The following is a 21,556-nucleotide window of genomic DNA, read 5'->3' on the forward strand; positions in this document are numbered from 1 at the left end:
AGTCCATATCTGGTGGCTTCTGCTATTCAGCTTGTTGCATGGCACCCCACCCCTCTCTCTAAAAGAGGACAATTTGGGGAGGCTAGGTGGAGCAGTGAGTAAAGCACCAGCCTGGAGTCGGGAGGACCAGAGTGGTCTGGCCTCAGACACTTAACACCCACACAAAAAAATTAGCTGTGTAACCTTGGGCAAGTTACTTAACCCCAATTGCCCTCCAAAAGGCAAAAAAAAAGAAAAGAGGAGAATTTGTCCCCGCAGAATATTTGAAGGACTTGGATGAGGGCCTCTCTCAGTATGGGCCAGGCCTTTGGAGGGATTATGGTATGATATGAATGGAATAGCCTAGTTTGAGAAAATAAGTTACAGTCTTTAGGGAAGAGAATCTGCATCCCCTGAGATTCAAAAAATCTCACTGACACTGAAGAAATAAAAAATATATTTCTGTTCATGTTTTATCAAGTAGAATATTGAAGATAGGGAAAATTTTGGTAATTTTATGAGAAAGTTTGATCTTGCTCAGAGTAAGACTCAGCAGTCATGATATAGGTATATTTCTTTTCTAATGGTAGATAGAGTATTTGTTTAGTGCTTTGAAAAGTGCTATAGCACTTCAGAAATGACTTTGGTCTTTTCTCTTTCCTTTCCTTTTCTTTTCTCTTTTAAAAAGAATTGGAAAGAGTTTGCTTTCTTCCTAAACTGTTTAGAATCTGACTAGAAATTAAGCACAGGTAGTAAAGGATAAAAATTGACTTGAGGTGACCATTGATCTCATTTGGTTTGCTGTAGTCATTTCATTTTTATAAATTATCTGTCTGAATTCTTTGAGGCATGAGATTAATTATACTAGCAAAATGTTGGCAAACATGGTTTTAGCTATGAGTAAATGTACATAAAAATCTGTCTAAACAATCATATATTGACTAGAAATATAAAAAAATTGTCAAAATTGAAAAAATATGCATAATCAAAGAAACCTTAAAGGTAAGTCAGCCCATTGTTAGTTTAACAGACTTTAACTAGTTAATTGTATACCCTCATATGGATCCTTAGGTGTAGATTTTAAAACGTCCTGTTTCATCATTTTAAGAACAAAGTAAGTCTGTGAACAAATCAAGTATTCATAAAATATAATAAACACTTTTATAAAAAGACTCCCCCTCCCCTGTTGTCATTTATTCCTCTTGCTAGTGAGCTTTTGAGCTGTCCATTATTATTTCAAATAGATGTTGAATAGTTAGATGAAGGCAGATAGGTGGCACGGTGGATTAAGTGCTAGACCTGGAGTCAGGAAAACCTGAGTTCAAATTTCACCTCAGTCACTTACTAGTCAGTGGGATTTTTTGTTGATTTTTTTTCTTGGAGTTTAGTTGATAAAGCTGGAATTAAGAGAGTTGTAGTGCTTCTCTCAAGGATTTTTACTAGATAAGGAGTCAGAAAGCCTGAGTTTCAACAGTTCTGTGTGTTCACTACTAATTTTGTGACCTGATTAGCAGTCACAGCTCCTCAACTCTAATTTCCTCTTTTATAAAATACAGAGGGTAATGCTTGTTTTTCCGCACAGAGTGATTGTGAAGATCTAATAAGAAATGTGACCCTGTGAGGGATGTAGCATTATTTCATCAGTAATATGTGTCTGAGATCTGTCAACTGCGTCCTTGAGGGCAGGTACTGTCTTTTGCCTCTTTTTCTATTTCCAGCACAGCACAGTGCCTGTCACATAGTAGATACTTAATAAATGTTGATTGATTGATTCCCTTCTGTCAATATTCAAAACTTCTTTACCTACCAATTCTCTCTTTACCTAAGTCTCAGGAGACGATTTCCTTCCTAGTCTTTTTCCTTGCCAAGATTACCCACGGTACCTGTGCTCTTAATTGAATCTGAACTTTTCCCTTCCCACCTTCTCCAATGATCTCTTATCTTTTAAATATTCTCTTCTCTACAAGTTCTTTTATCTTTGCCTGCAGTCATGTTCATGGCTCCCCTATGCTCAAAATAAAAACCAAATACCCTTCCTCCAAAGCAAAACCTTTTCCTCCAACCAGCTTGCCCCCTTACTATTGTTTCATGTTACCCTTCCTTGCTAAATTTTTTAGTAAGAGACTAAATCTCTTTTTTCTTAGCCTATTGAGACCTCCCACCTTTAAGAGGCACCCATTTCTAAAAAGTCACCTGTTGCCCCCTAGTTGCCAAAAGGAATTGATCTTTCGCTAGGATAATTACCAAATATGCAAGCCTTTTCCCAGGCTTCACTCTTTGAACTTTCTACCTTGTTTTACATTGACCAACCCCCGCCCTTTTTAATCCTTTCTTTTCCTTTGGTTTTCATGAACCTCCTAGTTATTTTACTTTTGCTGCTAATCCTTTTCTGGCATGTCTTCACTGATTTTTCCTGCCTCCTTTTCTTCATTGCTCCTTCTTTGGTCCTCTGTATTTTTTTTTGGCCTTTTCAGTTTTATCCAATTCCCCAGCATTAGTTATCACATTTGTGCAAGATGGCTCCCAAATCTCTGTATCTGTCCCTTAGTAATAACATGTTTATCTGGCAACTTAAAGTATAAAAATTTTTTTCCTTACATCAACATAGCCAGTTAAATAGTATGAGTATTATTTTCCTTTTACAGATGAGGAACCTGAAGCTTAGAGAAGTTAAATGACTTGTCCAGAGTCTCACGACTAGTAAGTTAAGGGTAGGATTCTAATCCATTTCTCCCTACTCCCAAGGCCAGGATCCTTTCTACTACACTGCTCATCTTTCCCAGGTGCCAGACTGTCTGTACGCTGGGACTGCCTCCAGGGCCTCAAACGCATCATTGCTAAAACGGAGCTGCTACCTAGCCTCATTTCTTTTAAGGGTATTCCCCATCCTTCTAGGCAACCAGAATAAATATCTTGAACTTATCCTTGGTTATAGGGGTGAAGGAAAATGAAAATATTCAGTTGCCAAATTCTATTGATTTTTTTTTCTCCACAGTGTCTAATCTGCCTTTTCCATTCCTCCTGCTACAACCCTACTACCCTGACCTTCATTCCATTTCATATTCAATTGAATTGCCTCCTGATCAACTGGCCTCTCCTCCTCTACATTTACTCTTACATTTTACTCTGACAATCATATGTATTTAATATTTAAAAAGCACACAGCTTCTTATATTTGTCCCTTAATCTTTACTGATTCTTGTTTACTGAATAAAGTCCAGGCTGCTTAGCTTGACTCTCTCTTCACAATCTGACTCTAATTTTCTCAGTTGTCGCCATTACACATAATTCATATTTCTTCCAAACTATACTATTTACTGTTTCCAAAACCCATTTTGCGTTTTCCTACCCCTGCATTGTCCCTGACCCCTCGCGTGCATTCCTTTTGGTCTCTCTCTTTTGGAATCCTTTCTATCTGTCCTTATTGAAAGTTGCACATTTTATACTTGGTTTTGTATATAATTTATTTGTGTGACATCTTCCCAACTAGATCATAAGTTCCTTGAGGTCAGGAACTGTGTCTCTGATACACATAAATATTATTTGAAATGCTCTGACCATGTCATGCTTCCATTTGTTATCTCATTGTGCCCAGGAGGCTCTTCTGGGCCCTTCGAAATTATGTCAGTAAAGCACAAACTGTATGGCGAGGTTGGTTCTAGCAGACCTGGACTATACTACCTCACTACCAGTTCGCTTTGTTTGGAAGTGAAGCTGACACTGAAAATGGAATGCTAAGAAGTCATTCTGACTGTATTCACACGGAAGAGATCTGTGTTGGCTGTAGCACAACTTAAAAACACTTAGGGAAAAGTTAAAGGAACCAGAAGACTCTAGCACTTTGGGTCAGTTTGAGTGGTGGACACGTAGAAAGATATTGCACAGGGTGAGAAGGCAGGAACTGGGGCCAAGCAGAGCAGGTCTGTGCCTCCTTCTCCATAATAAACATTTGAACACTTGAAGATAGTTATGATCCTCTGCTTGCTCCCGCACCTCCCTCCCTCTTGCAGGATTCCCAGGGGCCCAGGGTAGGAGTTCCAGAGCCATGGAACTGGGAAAAAAGAAGGAAAAGAGATATTTTATGCAAAACATTTTCCAGTATAAGAAATTTCACCTACAAAAAAATATCATGACTTAGAAAGCAGATAGAAAGAATTATTCAGTTCATTAGTCTGTAAAAGTCTTCAAAATTGTTTTTGTTATATTGATGATATAGTATAGATCATTCTTAAATGTATTTAATTTAATGATTTATAATTAATCTATGTCTTCATTTCTTGCAGCATGGTAGTATTCTATCCCATTCATATACCACAACTTAAATCATTTTTCAAAATATTTTTAGCATAGTGTTAGTTGTACTTTAGACCCTTAAAATCAGGTAAATATACTTAATGAAAGGATGGACTATAAGGTTCTTTTATAGTGAATTTCATTAATATATGTAAAATAATTTCCCTTATTTTGTGTTAACCAAATCCTTTACAGGAACACACCTTGGTCCAGAAATAAATGGAGAAATACATACATTGTTGGGTATTCATCACCCATTTCTCAAGCATTTAGTATTTCAGGGCATTCTTATGCCTGTAGCACTTGTTGAAAAAAGCCAAAGACATGGTTCATACCCTTAGTTTTAAGATATTCTTGGGAAGAAGTGAAGTATTTAAAAGTTAACATTCCAAGAAAACATTATATAGTAAATGGCAAATAAGTGGTTAAACTTCATTGAAAAGATGGGTGAGATGGGTCATGAAGATTGTGTAGTACTTAGATAAACAGAAGACCAGGGAACACCATAAGTGAGCAAAGTCAGTGACAAAGGTTCAGGGAGATAGTGAAAAGATCCAGTCTGTCTGGAGTAGAGAGTTCAGAAAGGGAATAGTAAAGACAGGTATACTAATACACAACAGAGCCATGAATTGGTACAAACTTTCTGTTAAGCGGTTTGAAGTAATGGGAGAAAAGTCACTAAACAAATTGCACATTTAACTCATAATTCTACTATTCTGCATATAACTTGAGAAGCTTCCATTTAACTATAAGTATGATAGTACTTTCTGTGAAAGCAAAAACAAAACCAAAAAAATCACCCAAAACAGTAAACAGTGTGTGGGTGCCTTTAATTTATTTGGGGAATGCTTGAATATACTGTGGTAAATGAAGGCTTTCTTTAGAAATGACTGATATATAGAAAGACTAATGAATTGTTACAGAGTGAAGTAAGCAATTAGTTAACTAGCATTTATTGATCTGGAGAAGATAATGACCATAGTAATGCAAATAAATTAGCATTAAGAGGTAGTTGTACGTTTAATTATCTAACCTGTGTTGGCCCTTGAGAGCTGAGGATTTACATACTTCCCTCTCTGAGTTTAAGGATTGACTATAGAATGGCAGGCTTGTTTTATTTATATGTGTCAACACTGTGATATAAAGTTAAATGTCAATGATAGGTTGAAAGTTACAAGCTGAGTCAGTTAAAACAGCTTTTTTTTTCTTTTGAGCAATAAAAAGTCCATACTGGTGGGGTGGCTAGGTGGCACAGTGAGTGCTCCCCCCCAAAGTCGGGAGGACCTGGGAATTGGTTCTGGCCTCAGATACTTAACACCCACACAAAATAACTGGCTGTGTAACCTTGGTCAAGTTACTTAACCCCAATTGCTTAAAAAAAGTCCATACTGGTGAAAATATTTTAGATTTGAGCAGGAAGTCCCAGGGATTTTTTGTAGTTATTTTCTACTGAAAGCTGTAACTTGTTCAAGGAGCAAAAAAATCTTTCATTATTGTTGATTTATCTTAGGAATAATCTGGATAGATCAGTAATGTCCAGGAGATGCTTTGAGCCCCAATTTAGAGATCAAAGCAGTGTCTTCACACATTACACTTTGTTGTTCAGTCGTTTCATGACCCTATTTGGAATTTTCTAGGCAAAGATACTGAAGTGTTTACAATTTCCTTCTGCAGCTCATTTTACAAATGAAAAAACTGAGGCAGAGTTAAATGACTTGACCAGGATCCCACAGCTAGGAGGTGCTGGAGGTCATATTTGAATTCAGGTTTTCTTGACTCCAGGCTTGGCACCTAGCTGCCCAACACATTATATAGAGAGTGTTTTTATGATTTATATTGATGTCTTACCCCCTATATCAGACTTTAATCTTGAAAATAAGGAAAATACCTTAATTAAACTTTTCATTTTCCTTAGCACTGTGCTCTGCAAATAATAAGCCCTTAATGCATAGTATGGTGGTTGTGTTTTCTGTGTTTCTGGAGTCTTGCTAAAATGTGATCAGTCCAGAAGTCTGTAATAGATCAGTGAGAAGTGGTGGGGTAGAAATAACAAAGCAAGAAAACGCAGGTCAAAGTCCCATCGTTTTGTTACCTTGGACAAGTCATTTAAAGTCTTTGTACTTACTTAATTTCTTTCACCTATAAAGTCGAATCTAAAATTCATTGATTATATATACTGCTGACTCAGAGGAGGTCAGGACTAAAGCTATGTATTAGAGCTGTCTAAAAGTTGGTTATTTTGGGAAGTAATGGGCTCCCTTTCCCTAGATCTTCTCAGATATAGGCTCTCTAACCACTCACTAGATATGTTGTAGAGCATGAAATTCATGTACAGGTTGGACAAGATACCTTCTGAAGCCTCTTTGAAATTTTGTGAAAGAGAATGAAAAAAAGGCCGTTGAATTTGGTGATGAAATGTTATTGGTGACCATAGACAATTTCATTCTAAACCTCAATGATGGTTGAGCCACCGTGATATCATAATCCCATGTATGCTGCATTAGGAGGTTGAAATGACATTAAGGAAAAAGAGCTAGGAAGAACAGTTTTATTGGATAAAATATTCCTAGAGGAGGTCTGTGCTGGGGGTGACACATTTTAAGGGCATTAAGAGGTTTTATTCTCAAGATATCTGAAAGGGGAAGCCCTAAGGCTCAGGAAAAATGGACCCTGGATCTCATCTTTATCAAAATGTAACCAAGAAAATATTAATAATTGTATATAATTAACAACTGTATGTCTACTTAATTATCTCTAAATATTTACAACAATACTCACGTGCCAAAATCATCCTTGATGAAAGTGTGAGAAGGGAATTGTCAGACTTACACAATTGACTAGAAGATGTGGGGAGTACATTATCTCAATTTGTTGTTCTTGGTTATTTAAAAAAAATATTCAGCAGAGCAAATTATTAGTTACTTTTAAGACTGTCTTCTTATAAAATGTCTTCTGTGTATGTCTAAAGATTATAGAAGATTCCTTGAAATTTTTTAAAACAAAAAATTTTCTTTAGTGCACTGATTAGTCCCAATTAGAATGTAATGGTGAGATGCATGCTCACCAAAGATAGTTGTGTCATAGAGAATATATAGCAGAGAGTCTAAATGAGAGAGAATTTTTTCTAATTTATAGGTCCCTGTTTTTTTATAACATTATGGTCTTTGCCTGAAGATCTTCAGCATTTGACCTATAATCATGTAAGGGTTCAGCCTTATTCTCCACACTGGAAAAAACAAATAGACAAAGGATATCTATTGTTTAGATGACCATGTGTCTTTGAATGGACAACTTGTAGAACTAGTGAATCAGTACACATTTTTACTGCAAATAGATGATGGCTTGGTCCCAGAATTGGAAACAGTAGAAAGAACTGGATTGTCTTTGAGATATAGTGCAATGCTTTAATGACCCTAAATCTTCCTGAATCAAAGACGCAACTTTTTAACAACCATGTTTTTCTTGTATTACTATATGACTGTGCATTACTATATGACTATATTACTATATGAATGATGCCGCCATCTCTGAAGAATGAAAATTAAAGACTCACAAAGGACAGTGGAGATTCACATTGTGGATATGAGCAGAGTGCAGTACATTACTAACCAAGAATTGTGCAAGATAAGAGTAGTATGCAGGAAGTCATTGGAGAGAGGCATGATCAGAGAAAGCAGGTGGTCTTGTCTTGTAGTGAAAGTAAAGGATAACTGATGCACAGACTCTCATTGGCATGCACCAATGTTAAGACATCAACAGGAAGACTACCAGCACAATGAGTGGATCTTCCATGGAAGATTCAGACATTACACAGGATGAAATGAAAAGATATGGGTGGGGGCTAGGACTTCCATTTTTAGAAGGAATATATACATTAGTGAGATTATAGATGCATGTGTTTAGAATTGGAGCCAAGTTTGGCAAAAGAAGTTCAGTATCAAGCTGGGTAATGGCTGTTTTTGGTCAGAGGCAAGCAGTGACTATAAAGTAATGAGGTGTGACTTCTTTTGTGGCCATTGGATCCATAGGCAGTTCCTACAATGCTTTGCATAGGCTTCATGGTTCAAATAAACACTGTTCAAAATGAACATTTTGGGAGGTTAATATTTATTTGGAGATATAGACACTTAATACTTAAAAGTATCCATGATTTTTCTCTTCACAAGCACAGATAGCAATTCCTGGTATGACTTCACAGATGATCTTAATGAGATGCTGTGGCTGAAAACTTAATCATCCTCATTAAGCCAATCTGTTGATGGGTCTTGGACAAAAGATCATGTCCCTCATGATTCATGTTAGAACCATATTCTTTCTATCTTGGTGTAGGACCTCCAGGAGTTTGTGTTTTGCTGGCACGGTGTCCAAAGAGCCAGGGTCATTTCCATGTTATGAAGAAACATCTAAGTAGAACTTTCATCAAAGTCGGATGTAAAGTCCCATTATTTTATAGCCACATTTTGTGTGTTCTGTGGTGCCAGTGAGATGAAAAACTCCTTGAGGGTGGGACCAGATTGTTTTATACTCGTTAAACAAAGGGCACATAGTGTAGCAAGTATTCTCTGAAATGTTGAATTCTGGAAATTTTATAGCCTGACCATAGTCCTACACATTCACTGTACCCTACCCTATTGCATCTTTCCCCATTGCGGTTTTGTAAATCATGGATCAGCATAAGAAATTAAATGGGAATTTTTGCGGAAGCTGCAGATGATAAACAAAGGAAAGCAGATGACAGAAAAAGTTTAGAAACTCAGGAATGCATAAAATATATGTATGGTATTTTATAATATCAACCCAAATTTTACAATAAGGTACTGTAAACACCCCATTAAAGAAAAAGGGAAAATTCAGACTTCTCTTGATAAAGGGAGGGCCAAAAAATTTTACCCAGATTTCCCAGATTGAAGGGGCTCCATGCCCCTAAGCCCTTCATTGTAGAGGGGATAAGGATAAGTTGTATGCTAAGTTGAATTGAAACTCAGCCACTTATTTTTCTTCCATCAATTTTTAATGCTTTATATTAAGATTGTTCCTTAAACTATGGGCGTGATACAATGTTATTCTTCTATACAGAACCTTATAGTAATGTGTATGTATTTTTCTCTCTCCTAGGCATCTTTCCTAACAAAGAAGTTAAATATTGGTGGGAAAAGAGTAAATCTTGCAATATGGGTAAGTTAACCATTGTTTTTGTGGCAAGTCTGGATGTTTCTGGAATTGTTTAACCTAAGTAATCAGGAAATTAGGACTTGAGCTATCCAAGTTTTTGTTGTTGTTAATTGTTAATTTAAATTAATTCTTTCTGTTTAAAATGTTTCAAAAAAAAATTAGCAATTACAAACACAAGTGTGTTTAAATAACCAAACAAGATTCCAAAAGATTTTTCATCTTTAAATTTCTTTGTTTATAGTTTTGTTTTTGAAGTGTGCTATAGCCGATTGTTTTTTTTTCCAATTTTTTTCTTCTGTTTTTTTTTTTTCAGAATACATTTTTCTTAGCCATCTAAACTTTTTAAAATGTCAGTGTGCTTTTCTCTAAAATATCCTGAACATAATTTAATCTTTGAAGGTTTTATGGAGCATCAGGCTAGGTCTTTACCTAGATGTGGAGGTAAGAGGAAAACAGGCTGAATCTGTACTGGCAGATATACTTAGTTTAGAAATAAAGACTATATTTAAAAATTGAAACATTTTAGATTCTTTTTACTCTAGTGTTTCTATTTTCCTATGGAGAGTCTTATGTGAAAACAATTGTATTTTAACAGTTGAGCTGTTAAATCTGTATAAACAATCAGAAGAATTTTCATGATAACAAATCTTTTATCTAATCTAGGACACAGCAGGCCAGGAGAGGTTCCATGCATTGGGCCCAATTTACTACAGAGATTCAAATGGAGCTATTTTAGTTTATGACATAACAGATGAAGATTCTTTTCAGAAGGTATTGTTTATCTTTTTGCTGATAGATTGTATTTAATATTTTGTAGTTATAATGAAATCTGTTTTGTGACACAGTTGAGTTTTTGTTTTCGTTATCTCTGTGACCTGGCATAATGTTTTTAGCATAGTGTGTTTAGTGTTTCTTAATTGAATTACTGTCCATTAAATATAAGATAAAGGTATAGTCAAATAACTGGTGACTTAAGTGTTTTGAAATGGGGTAAAGTGTGTGTGTGTGTGTGTGTGTGTGTGTGTGTGTGTACATATATATTTATAGGAGTCTGTTAAGATATCTATTAGTTTTTCATATATTAGGAAAAGGATAACCATGGTAATTTGAATAAAATTACAGGATAAAAATTTGTAACCATAATGAGCTTCCAGTAACCCGTTTACTGAAACAGTGGAGTCAAACTCAAATAGAAATTTTTTTTTGGGTCAGCAGTGTAGAAAACCACAAATTAACATTAACTTTGTTGTGTTGTATTTTTATTTATTTTATTCACTTCGCAGTTGCATTTTAATCTGGCTCTTGTAATCTCTTGTTTGACACTTGGTCAAAGCACCCAATAATTTAGTAGTTTGACCAGACCTTGGTTTGACTGTTGCACCAGGCTGTATACAGAAAAGAAATACTATCAGAAATCTAGCCTGGGCCCGATAACCATTTCCCACCAGCTCCGCTCCTTGGATTCAATGTGCTTCCTGGAAACTCATCATCTAGGAGCTAGTATCAGCTTTGGTACTCACAACTCATCACTTTCAGCAGCCTCAGCACCTCTCGTTGGAGGGAAGAGCAGAAACTCTTTCCAAAACCACCATTTAAAGAACTCATAGCTTAACTATTTCCCACTAATAGTACTTCTTGAATTTGACTCCACCATCATCATACCCCTGTAGTACCTTTCCTTCCTGTCCCTGCCTCCCCTTCCCTCCATCCTTCATCAACCTTTTGTGTGTCGTCTTCTCCCATTAGATTAGTTGAGGGCAAGGACTGTTTTATTTGTATCTGTCCCCAGTGTTTAGCACAGTGCCTGGCAGTAGTAGTTGCTTAGTAAATGTTTATTGAAAAAATGCTGAGAGGTAAAGAAAGGAAGTTTAAAAATTGTAATTGGTGTTCAGGAAATCAGTAGGAGGTAAAGTTGGAGTCAGAAGAAAGAACATGTTTGGGTCCTTTGTCCTTCCCTGAAATATATGATGGTTTTGTGTAAGAATTTAGTTCAGGTAGGTGGGGGCAGAGTCAAGATGGTAGAGTAGAAGCAGGACTTCCTGGCTGCTCCGGCTTCTACCTTCCCCCTTCCCCAATCCATGTGAAAAGGGGACTCTAAACAAACTCCAGCAGGAATCAGCCAGCACAAAGCTCTGGGAGCAGAGCCCAGCCCCAGGCTGAGGCTTTAGCCCCAGGGCAGGCCTGACCGCAGCAACTGCGGCTGTTTCCAGATTTATCAACACATAGATGCGAAGTACAAAGTGAGAGGTCAGTGTGGTCTGGACTTTGGGACCCAGTCAGTGGGAGTGCATGGCTTTTGCCCCCGGGGCGAGAAGCTGCTGAGACACAAGCTTCAGCTCCTGGCCTGCAGAGTGTAGGGGGACCAAGTCTGAGGGGTAATTGCTTTTGCTTTGACCTGCTTGGATCTGGATTGCAGTCTAGGGTGGAGGTCCTGGGGTGTGTGTCCAGCTTGCCAGAGCCGTGTGGAGACCTCAGAGAGGGTACCCAACTAATACCTTCGGCAGCTGAGAAAACCCCAGCGTTTGGGATGAAAGCTTCCCTGTCTGGTGGCAGAGTCCTACTGTGGCAAAAAGCCCAGGGGTCAAGTGACTGAGGGGCGACATGACCAGGCAAAGGAAACAAAGCAGACAGAAGATTCCAACATTACACTCCTATTTTGGGGACAAAAAGGAGCAAAGAATGGAACAGGAGGAAGACAGTGAAGTCAGAACTCCTGCGCCAAAAGCTTCAAAGGAAAATACAAGCTGGTTACAGGCCATAGAGGACCTTAAGAAGCAGATAAGAGAATTGGAGGAAAAATTGGGAGGAGAAGTGAGAACAATGCAAGAAAATTACGAAATGAGAATCAACAGCCTGACTGAGGAAAATAATACCTTAAAAAATAGACTAACTCAAATGGAAAAAGAGGCTCAAAAGGGCAATGAGGAGAAGAATGCCATAAAAAGTTGAATTTGCCAGATGGAAAAAGAATCTCAAAAGCTCAATGAGGAGAACCATGGCTTCAGAATTAGACTGAAGCAAATGGAAGCTAATGACTTTATGAGAAATTAAGATGCTGTTAAACAGTTCCAAACAAATGAAAGAATAGAAGGCAATGTGAAATATGGGAAAAACCACTGACCTTGAAAATAGATCCAGGAGAGATAATTTAAAAGTTATTGGACTACCTGAAAGCCATGATCAAAGTAAGAACCTAGAAATCATCCTCCAGGAAGTTCTCAAAGAAAACTGCCCTGATGTTTTAGAACCAGAGGGCAAAATAGAGGTTGAAAGAATCCACCGATCACCTCCTGAAAAAGATCCCAAAAAGAAAACTCCTAGGAATATTATAGCCAGGTTCCGGAATTCCCAGATTAAGGAAAGAATAATATTACAAGAAGCCAGGAAGAAACAATTTGAATATTGTAGAAATACGATCAGGATAACCCAGGATCTGGCAGCTTCTACATTGAAGGATCGAAGGGCTTGGAATATTATATTCCAGAGGTCAAAGGAGCTGGGATTAAAACCAAGAATCACCTACCCAGCAAAACTGAGTATCATGTTTCAGGGGAAAATATGGTCATTCAGTGGAATAGAGGACTTTCAAGCATTCTTGCTGAAAAAACCAGAGTTGAATAGAAAATTTGACATTCAGATACAAGAAGCAAGAGAAGAATGAGAAGGTAAACAGGGAAAAGAAATCATAAGGAACTTATCAAAGTTGAACTATTAACATTCCTACATGGAAAAACAATAATTGTAACTTATGAAACTTTTCTCAGTAGTTGAAGGGAATGGAAATATATATATGTCTATATATGAGGGTGTAGTAGCAAGCACCCCAAGCCCTCAGGGTTGCTGCCACCACAGGTTCTTGGATCTGCTTTGATAAAGGAAAGCAACTCAAAATGGGTTAACAAGCTTACTTTAATCAGTCAGACATATATCGTTTACCTTGTTCAGGGGAAAAAGGTCAGCACCCCGAACTTCAAAGTATACAGGCAGAAGTATCAGGATTGAAACAGATCAAGTAGACAGCTTTCCAAACTGTCCAGCCATTACATCCATACCCAATCCACATCTGGATTTCAACATCTGGGTTTTTCAAAGCCGGGGGGGCTCTGGACAACAGCTTCCCATAATACAGATCAAATCACAGAACACTTCTCAAAGTGAGCCCCCAAAACAAAGCTACACATCAGGGCTTATATAGCCTTCTCCTGGCTCAGAGAATGTGTAACAACCTTCTGGACCCACTGGCCAATCAAGAAGTATCTACTGAAAAACAAACCTCCCACTCCAGGCTCCAGGTGCACTTTAGCCTAGGGGCAGGGAAGATCTTCCAAATTTGCATTCCATTACATTGGGTATATGGGCATATGAATATGTATGTGAATGTGTGTATGTATGTTTCCAGGTATACATAGATAGAGGGCACAGGACCAATTTAATAGGAAGGGATAATACTTAAAAGGTGAAGGGTGAAAAAGAGGTGAGAGAGGAATATAATGAAAGGAGATGGGGAGAGACAAAATGGGGTAAACTCATTTAGAAGAGGGAAGGGAAAATGGTTACAATGGAGGGGAAGAATAGGAAGGCAAAAGGGAGTGGGTCAACCTTATTCCCATTGAATTTGGCTTGAGGAGGGAATGAAATACACACTAAATAGGGTATCTCACCCTCCAGGAGAGTAGGGGGGGAAGGGTATGCGAGGGGGGATGATGGAAGGGAGGGCAGTCTGGGAGGTAGGGAAGTTGGAAGCACCCACTTTTGAAAAGGGATGGGATCAAAGTAGAGAATAGAACAAGTGGGAGGTGGGATAGGAGGGAGGGAAAAATAGTCAGTCTTTTACAATACATCTACTATGTTATTGTTTTGCATTAGCCACACATGTACAACCTATACTGAACTGCTTATCTTCCCGGTATACATATACTATTATTAATACTATTTTACATGTAATTGGGAAATAAGATATACAGGCACTGGGGCGTAGATATCCAGTGGAAAAGTCAAAAGGGGTATGGGAGAAAATATGGGAGAGAGCAGATTGGAGGAGGGGATATCCTGTGAGACTGCTATTTTGGGGCTGTGGGTGGGGGAAAAACGGGGAGAAAATTTGTAACTTAAAATCTGGCGGAAATGAATGATGTAAATTAGAAGTTAATAAAGCATTTTTAAAAAAAGGAATTTAGTTCAGCCTACTATTTATAAAAAAAATCTTTCCTACTACCCTTCCCCTTCCAGTTCAGCAGACAAATGGTAGACAAACATCTTTTTACAGTGTCCAGAAGTATTATAAATGAGTTGACTCAAAACCTTCTGCTGAATTCCCTTTTCTGTGGACAAATGAAATACCACTGTGCTTTTTCTTAAATCTCCCCTTCCTTAATGAGGAATATGTAACCAAAGTGGGTAATTTTTTAGTTGGAAGTACTTTTCAATTATAATTGAATTATAAGCTTTCTTTAGTGCTGAAATATTTAGCTAACTGTCTTATCTGATGGCTATACCTACTTCTAATTTTGGATATTTTTGCTTGCTTGAAAGCAGTATAAAAACATGCAAATTAGCCCTTGAGAGTTAATAGCTAGTGGAAAAACTGCCCAGGAAGTGGAAAAATTTAATAAGCAGCCAGTAGCTGTTCAAATTCACGTTGTCTTGGTGTAATTGTTTGGTGTTAATATCATTCCTCCTTGACCCATTAGGTGGGAGTAATTTAAGGTGATACATTGGTAAAATAGGAGGGAACGTGCAAAGGGGCAAAGAATAAAAGTAATAGTCATATATTTTTTTCTGAGTAAAAGTGATTTAAAAGAGTGGGAGGGTCTTTGGAGGTTAACCTCTTTGGAGGTCTTTGGAAAGTGATTAGGAAGAAGGCAGGGAGCTAGTGAGGGATCATATATAAATAGAGTAAAATGAATCTTTTTTTTTTTTTGCTTTTTGGAGTGGAGAGGTCAGGGCAATTACGGTTAAGTGACTTGCCCAACCAAGGTCACATGGCTAATAAGTGTTAAGTGTCTGAGGCCGGATTTGAACTCAGGTCCTTCTGACTCCAGAGCTGGTGCTCTATTCACTGTACTACCTAGCTGCCCATAAAATGAATCTTTTATCAGGTTGAAAAATGTAAATCCAAAATTATATTTGTTACTGTAAGCCCCATAAGAGTTCTGTCATTTCTTTTGAGAGGATGAGGAGGGTATAACCATTGTGATAATACTATCAGATTCACCTTGTGGGAAACACAACAAGGGTTGAAAGTTAAATGGCCCAGAGGATAAAAACCTATGTATTATTGGAACAAAGAGACTTAGACAATGCTAGGCTGAGAAATGTAGGGCACAGTACTGTTGAGCAATTAGAGGAGGTAATATTCTTTTTCTTTAGTAGATCAGAAATCTTTACAGAGGTTCGTCTGAGTGTGTTCTATGGTTCTACAGCGAGAACTGTTTGAAACCTGAACTGCTTTTTGGGGAACACTAGGCACATAGCTGAAGCTTTTTTTTTTTTTAATTTTGATGTGTTTTGTAGATTTTGACTGAGCTGGAAATGTTTTGATTAGCTTAGACCCCATTTTGACAAGCTTCGAAGGAGCATTTATACTAATTGTATTGTAGAGTTATAGGATATAGGAATGATTTAGAGGGATTATTTAGCTTCCTTTTGTCGCATCTTTTTCTCTGTCAGGATTGTTTTCACTTTCTGTATATCTTGTTGCCTTTAAAAAATTTTTTTTTAAACCTTGAGGATGAGGTTTAATATCATAACCAAAGAAACTTTGTGTACAGTTTCAGAAGTTAAAATTTTTTTTGGTATAAGGCATGATCTAAAAGAGTGAAAACTGGTTATTTCCTTATATTAAATTATTTATAATAGCATATTGTATTAATAACAAAATACTGTGGTCCAAGGCTTGCCCTGTATTTAAATACATACTTTTTGTATACACAGGTAAAAAACTGGGTCAAGGAATTACGGAAAATGTTGGGAAATGAAATCTGTTTATGTATAGTTGGTAAGTATTGTTTACTTTAAAATTTTCTAACTTCGTCACTATGTCCTTCAGATTCCATGGAAGAAACATTTACTTTTTAATGTTCCTATAATTACATCAGAAAGGGAAGAAGGAGTCCAACCTAGAATCAGAGTCTCAGTATTGAAAGCTTTGAGATTATCTAGTGTAAGTTTTGTTTTAAGAATGAGAATGTTGAAGTACAGCAGGATTAGATGGCTTGGCTCAGGTCACTTATACCTGTTCTTAAAAGTTGATTTGAGTGAGCTAGCCAATAATTCATTTTGAATGTAATATTTTAAATGCCCTTCACTTTGGAAATGATGACTAAGTTAACTTACTATCTTAATTAGGAAAATCAACCTCATTTAATTAAATTTGCATTAATAAATAGTCTGAATCTTTTTTTTTTTTAATGAAAAAAAGTTACTACTTTTTTTACTGGTCTAAAGAGACAGCAGAAATGATGACATACAAAGAGCACTGAACTGGTAGATTTCAGTTTCGTTTCTGGCCTGGCCAGTTTACTATTCTTGTGACCTGAGCAAATCCCTTAACCTTTTTGAGTCATCTCACTTGTAAAAATAGGGGAGTTATTTTCCCTGCCTAACTTACAGGGTATTTGTAAGGATTGAAAGAGGAGGTATGTAGCATTTTGTAAATATAAACCACCAAATCGACATAAATTACTATTATTTTATTGGTGTAGCATTGTGATATAGTGGGTAAAAAGCCAGCTTTCGGTTTAAATCTTGCTTCTGACATATGCTGGCAGTGTGACTCTGGATAAGTCGCTAGCCCCCCAGTGCCCCAGAGCAGCTCTCCAAGATTGTAAGTTATCTAAGAGGTGCTGATCTTAATTAGTAGAGTAACTTTCTCATTGGGAGTCGTCTAAACCGACAAAAGCATAGATGCAGTCCCCTAAAACTATTTCTTAGCTATTTTATTTATGAAAAATCAGATTGTTAGTTATAAGGAAACTTGGCAATCTTCTACTCCAGACTTCTAAACAATATTATTTCATACTGTTTTGGGGGCAGCTAGATGACATAGTGAAGAGAATTGCTGAGCCTGGAGCCAGGAAGACCTGAGTTCAAATCCAACCTTGTATACTTAGTAGCTGTGTGACCCTGGGCAAGTCACTTAATTACTGCCTCAGTTTTCTCTTTTGTAAAATGGAAGTAATAATAACATCTACTTCTCAGAGTTATTATGGGCACCAAATGAGAGAATAGGTAAAGGGATTAGCATAGTGTCTGGCATATATTGGGTACTATATAAATATTAGCTATTGATAGTAATAGCATTTCCATATGGCTTCCCTTATAAGTGTATATCTAGTCAGGATTTGAACATTTTCAGTAACAAAAATCCACTCTTGTTCAAAGCAGACCATTTTTACTCAGCTCTAATTCTTAGCAGTTTTTTCCTTTATATTGAGCTGAAATCTGACTAACTTTCACATGTTCTGCTGACGTAAGCCAAGTGGAATGAATCTGATAATTTAGTGCAGATAGATGTTGATATATTACACTCATGAGCCTATCAACATAGGTTTTCCCTTGTCTAATACAGATTACAGCCTCTCTATATCTTCTTATTCCGGATCACTTTTTGTGATTTACATATGTTTCTGTAAATCTTTGTAGGTGATCCTGGCATCCCAGAGATCTTCCTCTGTATCTTTTCAATTTTGTGCCTATTCCAGTATAGCCCATGGGCTGTCCACCTGTGGCTATTGATGTTTTCTACATGACTAGTCTATATTAATTTCATGTTTATACATGCCTTGAGTAATGTATTTCTCATGCTTGAGGCATTATTTGCAATGTGCTGTAGCTTGTTTACACTTAACCATCTATCTTTTTCTTTTTTGGCATGCCTACAATTTTGATTCTTTTAAGGTGGTATTTTGTATTTTTCAGCCATATTGCTACACTCAGAGAATAATGATATTTTTAAAATGGGCCTTTGTAACAAAGAACAGTTTGGGATCATTAAAAGAACTGCATAGCTTCTTAAATGTGACTTTACTCCATTCTGGATTCAGTTAATTATCCATTTGCATCACCTGCCAAAGAAGAAAGGTAGATTAGCTGTTCATTTAACCAAATATTATAATAACATGTGTATTTCACTCCTTACTCAGTGATAGTCTATCCATGGTCATTCAGAATTAGCCTTTCCAACTACAAATGGTATTAAGTTCAAATAAAAATAAGAATCCCAAAAGTTAGATATTGACTTAGAAAAACACAAATTAAAATTGTGTTGTATTTTTATTTTGTTAAATATTTCCCAATTACATTCTTTGTATATTCACTTCTATATTTGTAGATATTTCTTTTTATTAATCAAAGCATTACATTAACTTTTATTGAAACAATGTTACACATATCATTGCCTCAAATTAAATTTGTTAATCTCATCTGAAAACTCTGGGTCTTACATGCGACCCAGGTATTGGCCACATGTGGGCTTGTAAAATTGGCTTTTAAAATGCTATCAGGACTCTTCATTTTTCCCAGTTACATTTCATCTTGTTAGTTTTGGCTAATACCAGTCCTGTTAAATGATTTGAAATTTTTATTTTTGCTATTCAATTTAAATAACTTACAGCCTTTGTTTATCTGGAGAGATTTCTGTGTATATATCTTTAAGTTAATTTTGATAGGAGTCAAAGTAATAGAAAAAGTATAAGAGACCCTTTATTTCTGTGGGTTTCCTTTTTTTTTCTTTTTTTTGGGGGGGTCTGTATGAAACAGAAGCTAGTATTTAGATTATATTTACATGAAAAAATTAAGTTATTTTGGAATGCTGGTTAAAGACCTTAGTAATCCTAATAAAACTGACAGTGCATTAAAGTTTGCAGAATGCTTTGCAGACATCCTGTTTAAGCACCTTGTGAGGTAGATGATACAGGCATAATCCTCTAAATTTTATAGGTGAGGAAACCAAAACTCGGAGAAATTGATTCATTCGTGCCTTGTCATGCAGCAGTGTCAGAAGCAGATTTAAAGGGATATTTTGCTGCTTGCAAGCATTGTAGCACTTTCTCTTTACTGTGCCATACTGCCTCAAGGAATTAGGTATTTTAAGGTATTGTGATGGAGAAACAACCTAGGAAATGTGACTAGAAAGCTAGCATTGTAGCCAAAACATAGGAGTTCAAGTCCTGTTTCTTCTGATGTATATTAGCTATATGATCCTGGGCATCTCAATTAACTTCTCAATACTCTAGGCAACTCTCTAGTACTATAAATTGCAGAAAAGGTGCCAGCCTGTATTGGATAGAGGGACTTTCTTAATTCAGGAGTTCCTTATACCAGTGAAATCACATATTTAGTCCTTATCCTTATTGTGATATGATCCTACCTAATTTTCAAAGAGGGAAAGGGGAGTATAGTTGAATATGTTGGTGTTGCTTTATTTCTGCATTTATTTAAAAAATTTTTTTATTATTAGATTTTTAGATTCATGATTAATTATTAGATTCATGATTCATTATGAGATAAGTAATTAGTCAGTAGCTAAGAATAAGGAAAATTATCCAGTATCCATTGGTCCTATGTCTGTCATTTGATATTAGGTAATGAATTGAGATTAACAGTGAAAATAAGGGAACCCATTTTGAGAAGGATAGTTTGATTATAGGAAGAGGATCTACACTAAGAGCATATGGGGGACCAGAGGCTCAGTATTTGCATCAGGTATATTAGTTAGTATAGACATGCTGGATTGAGGTAGGAGAAAGACTAGCTTTCAAAAACCCAGATTTAGATAGTTACCTCTTTTCCACCCTAACCTGATCAGGGAAGAATGAGGTGATTCGAGTTCTGAAACCCAAAAGAAGAAGATAGTTTGGGGATTTTTCAAGGCCACAGCCAGCGAATCAAGTATAAAATAAGTTCAGAAAGTGGGGAGAGGGGATGATGTGTAAAATGGAAATATTTGCTGAGGCCTCAGAACCTATAATCAAGTACTGGGGGAATGATTCCCAAGGGTTAAGACAGCAGATAGCCCAGCCAAAATCATAGCATGATCTAGAAATGAACTTATATCAAAGTCAAACTTAGCCGATAAGGCAGGGCCAAAGGAGGACTAAAAAGTATTGGCCTAGTTCCTTGAGGCTAATGTTTAATAAAAGGCTTAAACCCATGTGAATCTTGAAACATGATAAACTGTTTTTGATAGGTTTTGTCTGTTTTCTGTCCCAGTTGTACACTTGCCCATGCAATGCTTTGTAAACTACAAAGATGAAATTTTGATACTCTGGGGGAACAGAAATAGAAGGAAACTCAGCCTCTTTTAGCTTCAGGCTAAATCAAGGAAAATGAGGATAAGTAGTGGTGGTAAGAACCTAGTGGATTGTGCTAACCAGATGGATTCTGGGCTGATTTTAACAAAGTATTGTGTCTTCATGAAGGAGAGGCTGCTGGGAGAGGCAGCAGAGAAGCCTCGGAGGGACCCTGGCATTAGCACAAAAAGTTCAATTGCAGGATGGATAGAAAGGCCTAGAAGAAGTCCTGTTAGCTTAAAGAGAATTAATGAGGTTTTGAAGTTCTTTGTATTTGATAGTAGAAAATTATTTTTACTATAACTTCATTTAATAGAAAGTTTTATGATTATAGTCCTTTTGGTTGTAACTCCCTGTATTTGTAAAATGACATCTTGTAGAAACTGTAAGGAAACTGCCATTACAAATGGGCTAGCGTTTTAGTTGGTTATGAGCCTGTAAAAGAAATTTTGCTCTTAAGTTTAATCAGTGCATATTCTGATATTTTCTTCTTTTGTCTGAATATAATGTCAGCTAATCACCAAAAAGTGTGTAATCTGTAATATTAGAAAATTGTGAAGTGGTTGTTGTGGTTTGTGGTGAAAACAAGCCATTACTAAAAGTTTGTATTTAATTTTTTTCCCAACTAGGTAACAAGATAGACTTGGAAAAAGAAAGGCATGTTTCAGTTCAAGAAGCAGAAACGTAAGTTCTAATTATTTCCTTAAAACTGTGAATCCCTGCCCTCTCCCCCCCCCCCCCCTCCCCCCCCTCTTCTTCTTGTGTTTTTCTCTTATCCTTTCTTCTTTTTTCTTTATGTTTTCATTTCTTTTTTGCTTATT

The 21,556-nt window shown here is 36.7% G+C and overlaps 1 protein-coding gene across 1 annotated transcript in view; it reads left to right on the plus strand.

The window, feature by feature from the left end:
* RAB21 (RAB21, member RAS oncogene family) overlaps positions 1 to 21,556 on the plus strand; it is a 39,494-nt gene that overhangs the window by 3,290 nt on the left and 14,648 nt on the right. The window contains exons 2-5 of the mRNA XM_069081941.1: positions 9,388 to 9,447; positions 10,108 to 10,215; positions 16,378 to 16,441; positions 21,365 to 21,419. Of these exons, the coding sequence (XP_068938042.1) occupies positions 9,388 to 9,447; positions 10,108 to 10,215; positions 16,378 to 16,441; positions 21,365 to 21,419 (287 nt within the window). The remainder of the gene's footprint in view (positions 1 to 9,387; positions 9,448 to 10,107; positions 10,216 to 16,377; positions 16,442 to 21,364; positions 21,420 to 21,556) is intronic.

The sequence above is a fragment of the Petaurus breviceps genome, unplaced genomic scaffold (genome assembly GCF_028583685.1).
Source record: "Petaurus breviceps papuanus isolate PSGF00001 unplaced genomic scaffold, PetGlider_PUasm1.0 156, whole genome shotgun sequence".
In the NCBI taxonomy this organism is placed as follows: Eukaryota; Metazoa; Chordata; class Mammalia; order Diprotodontia; family Petauridae; genus Petaurus; species Petaurus breviceps.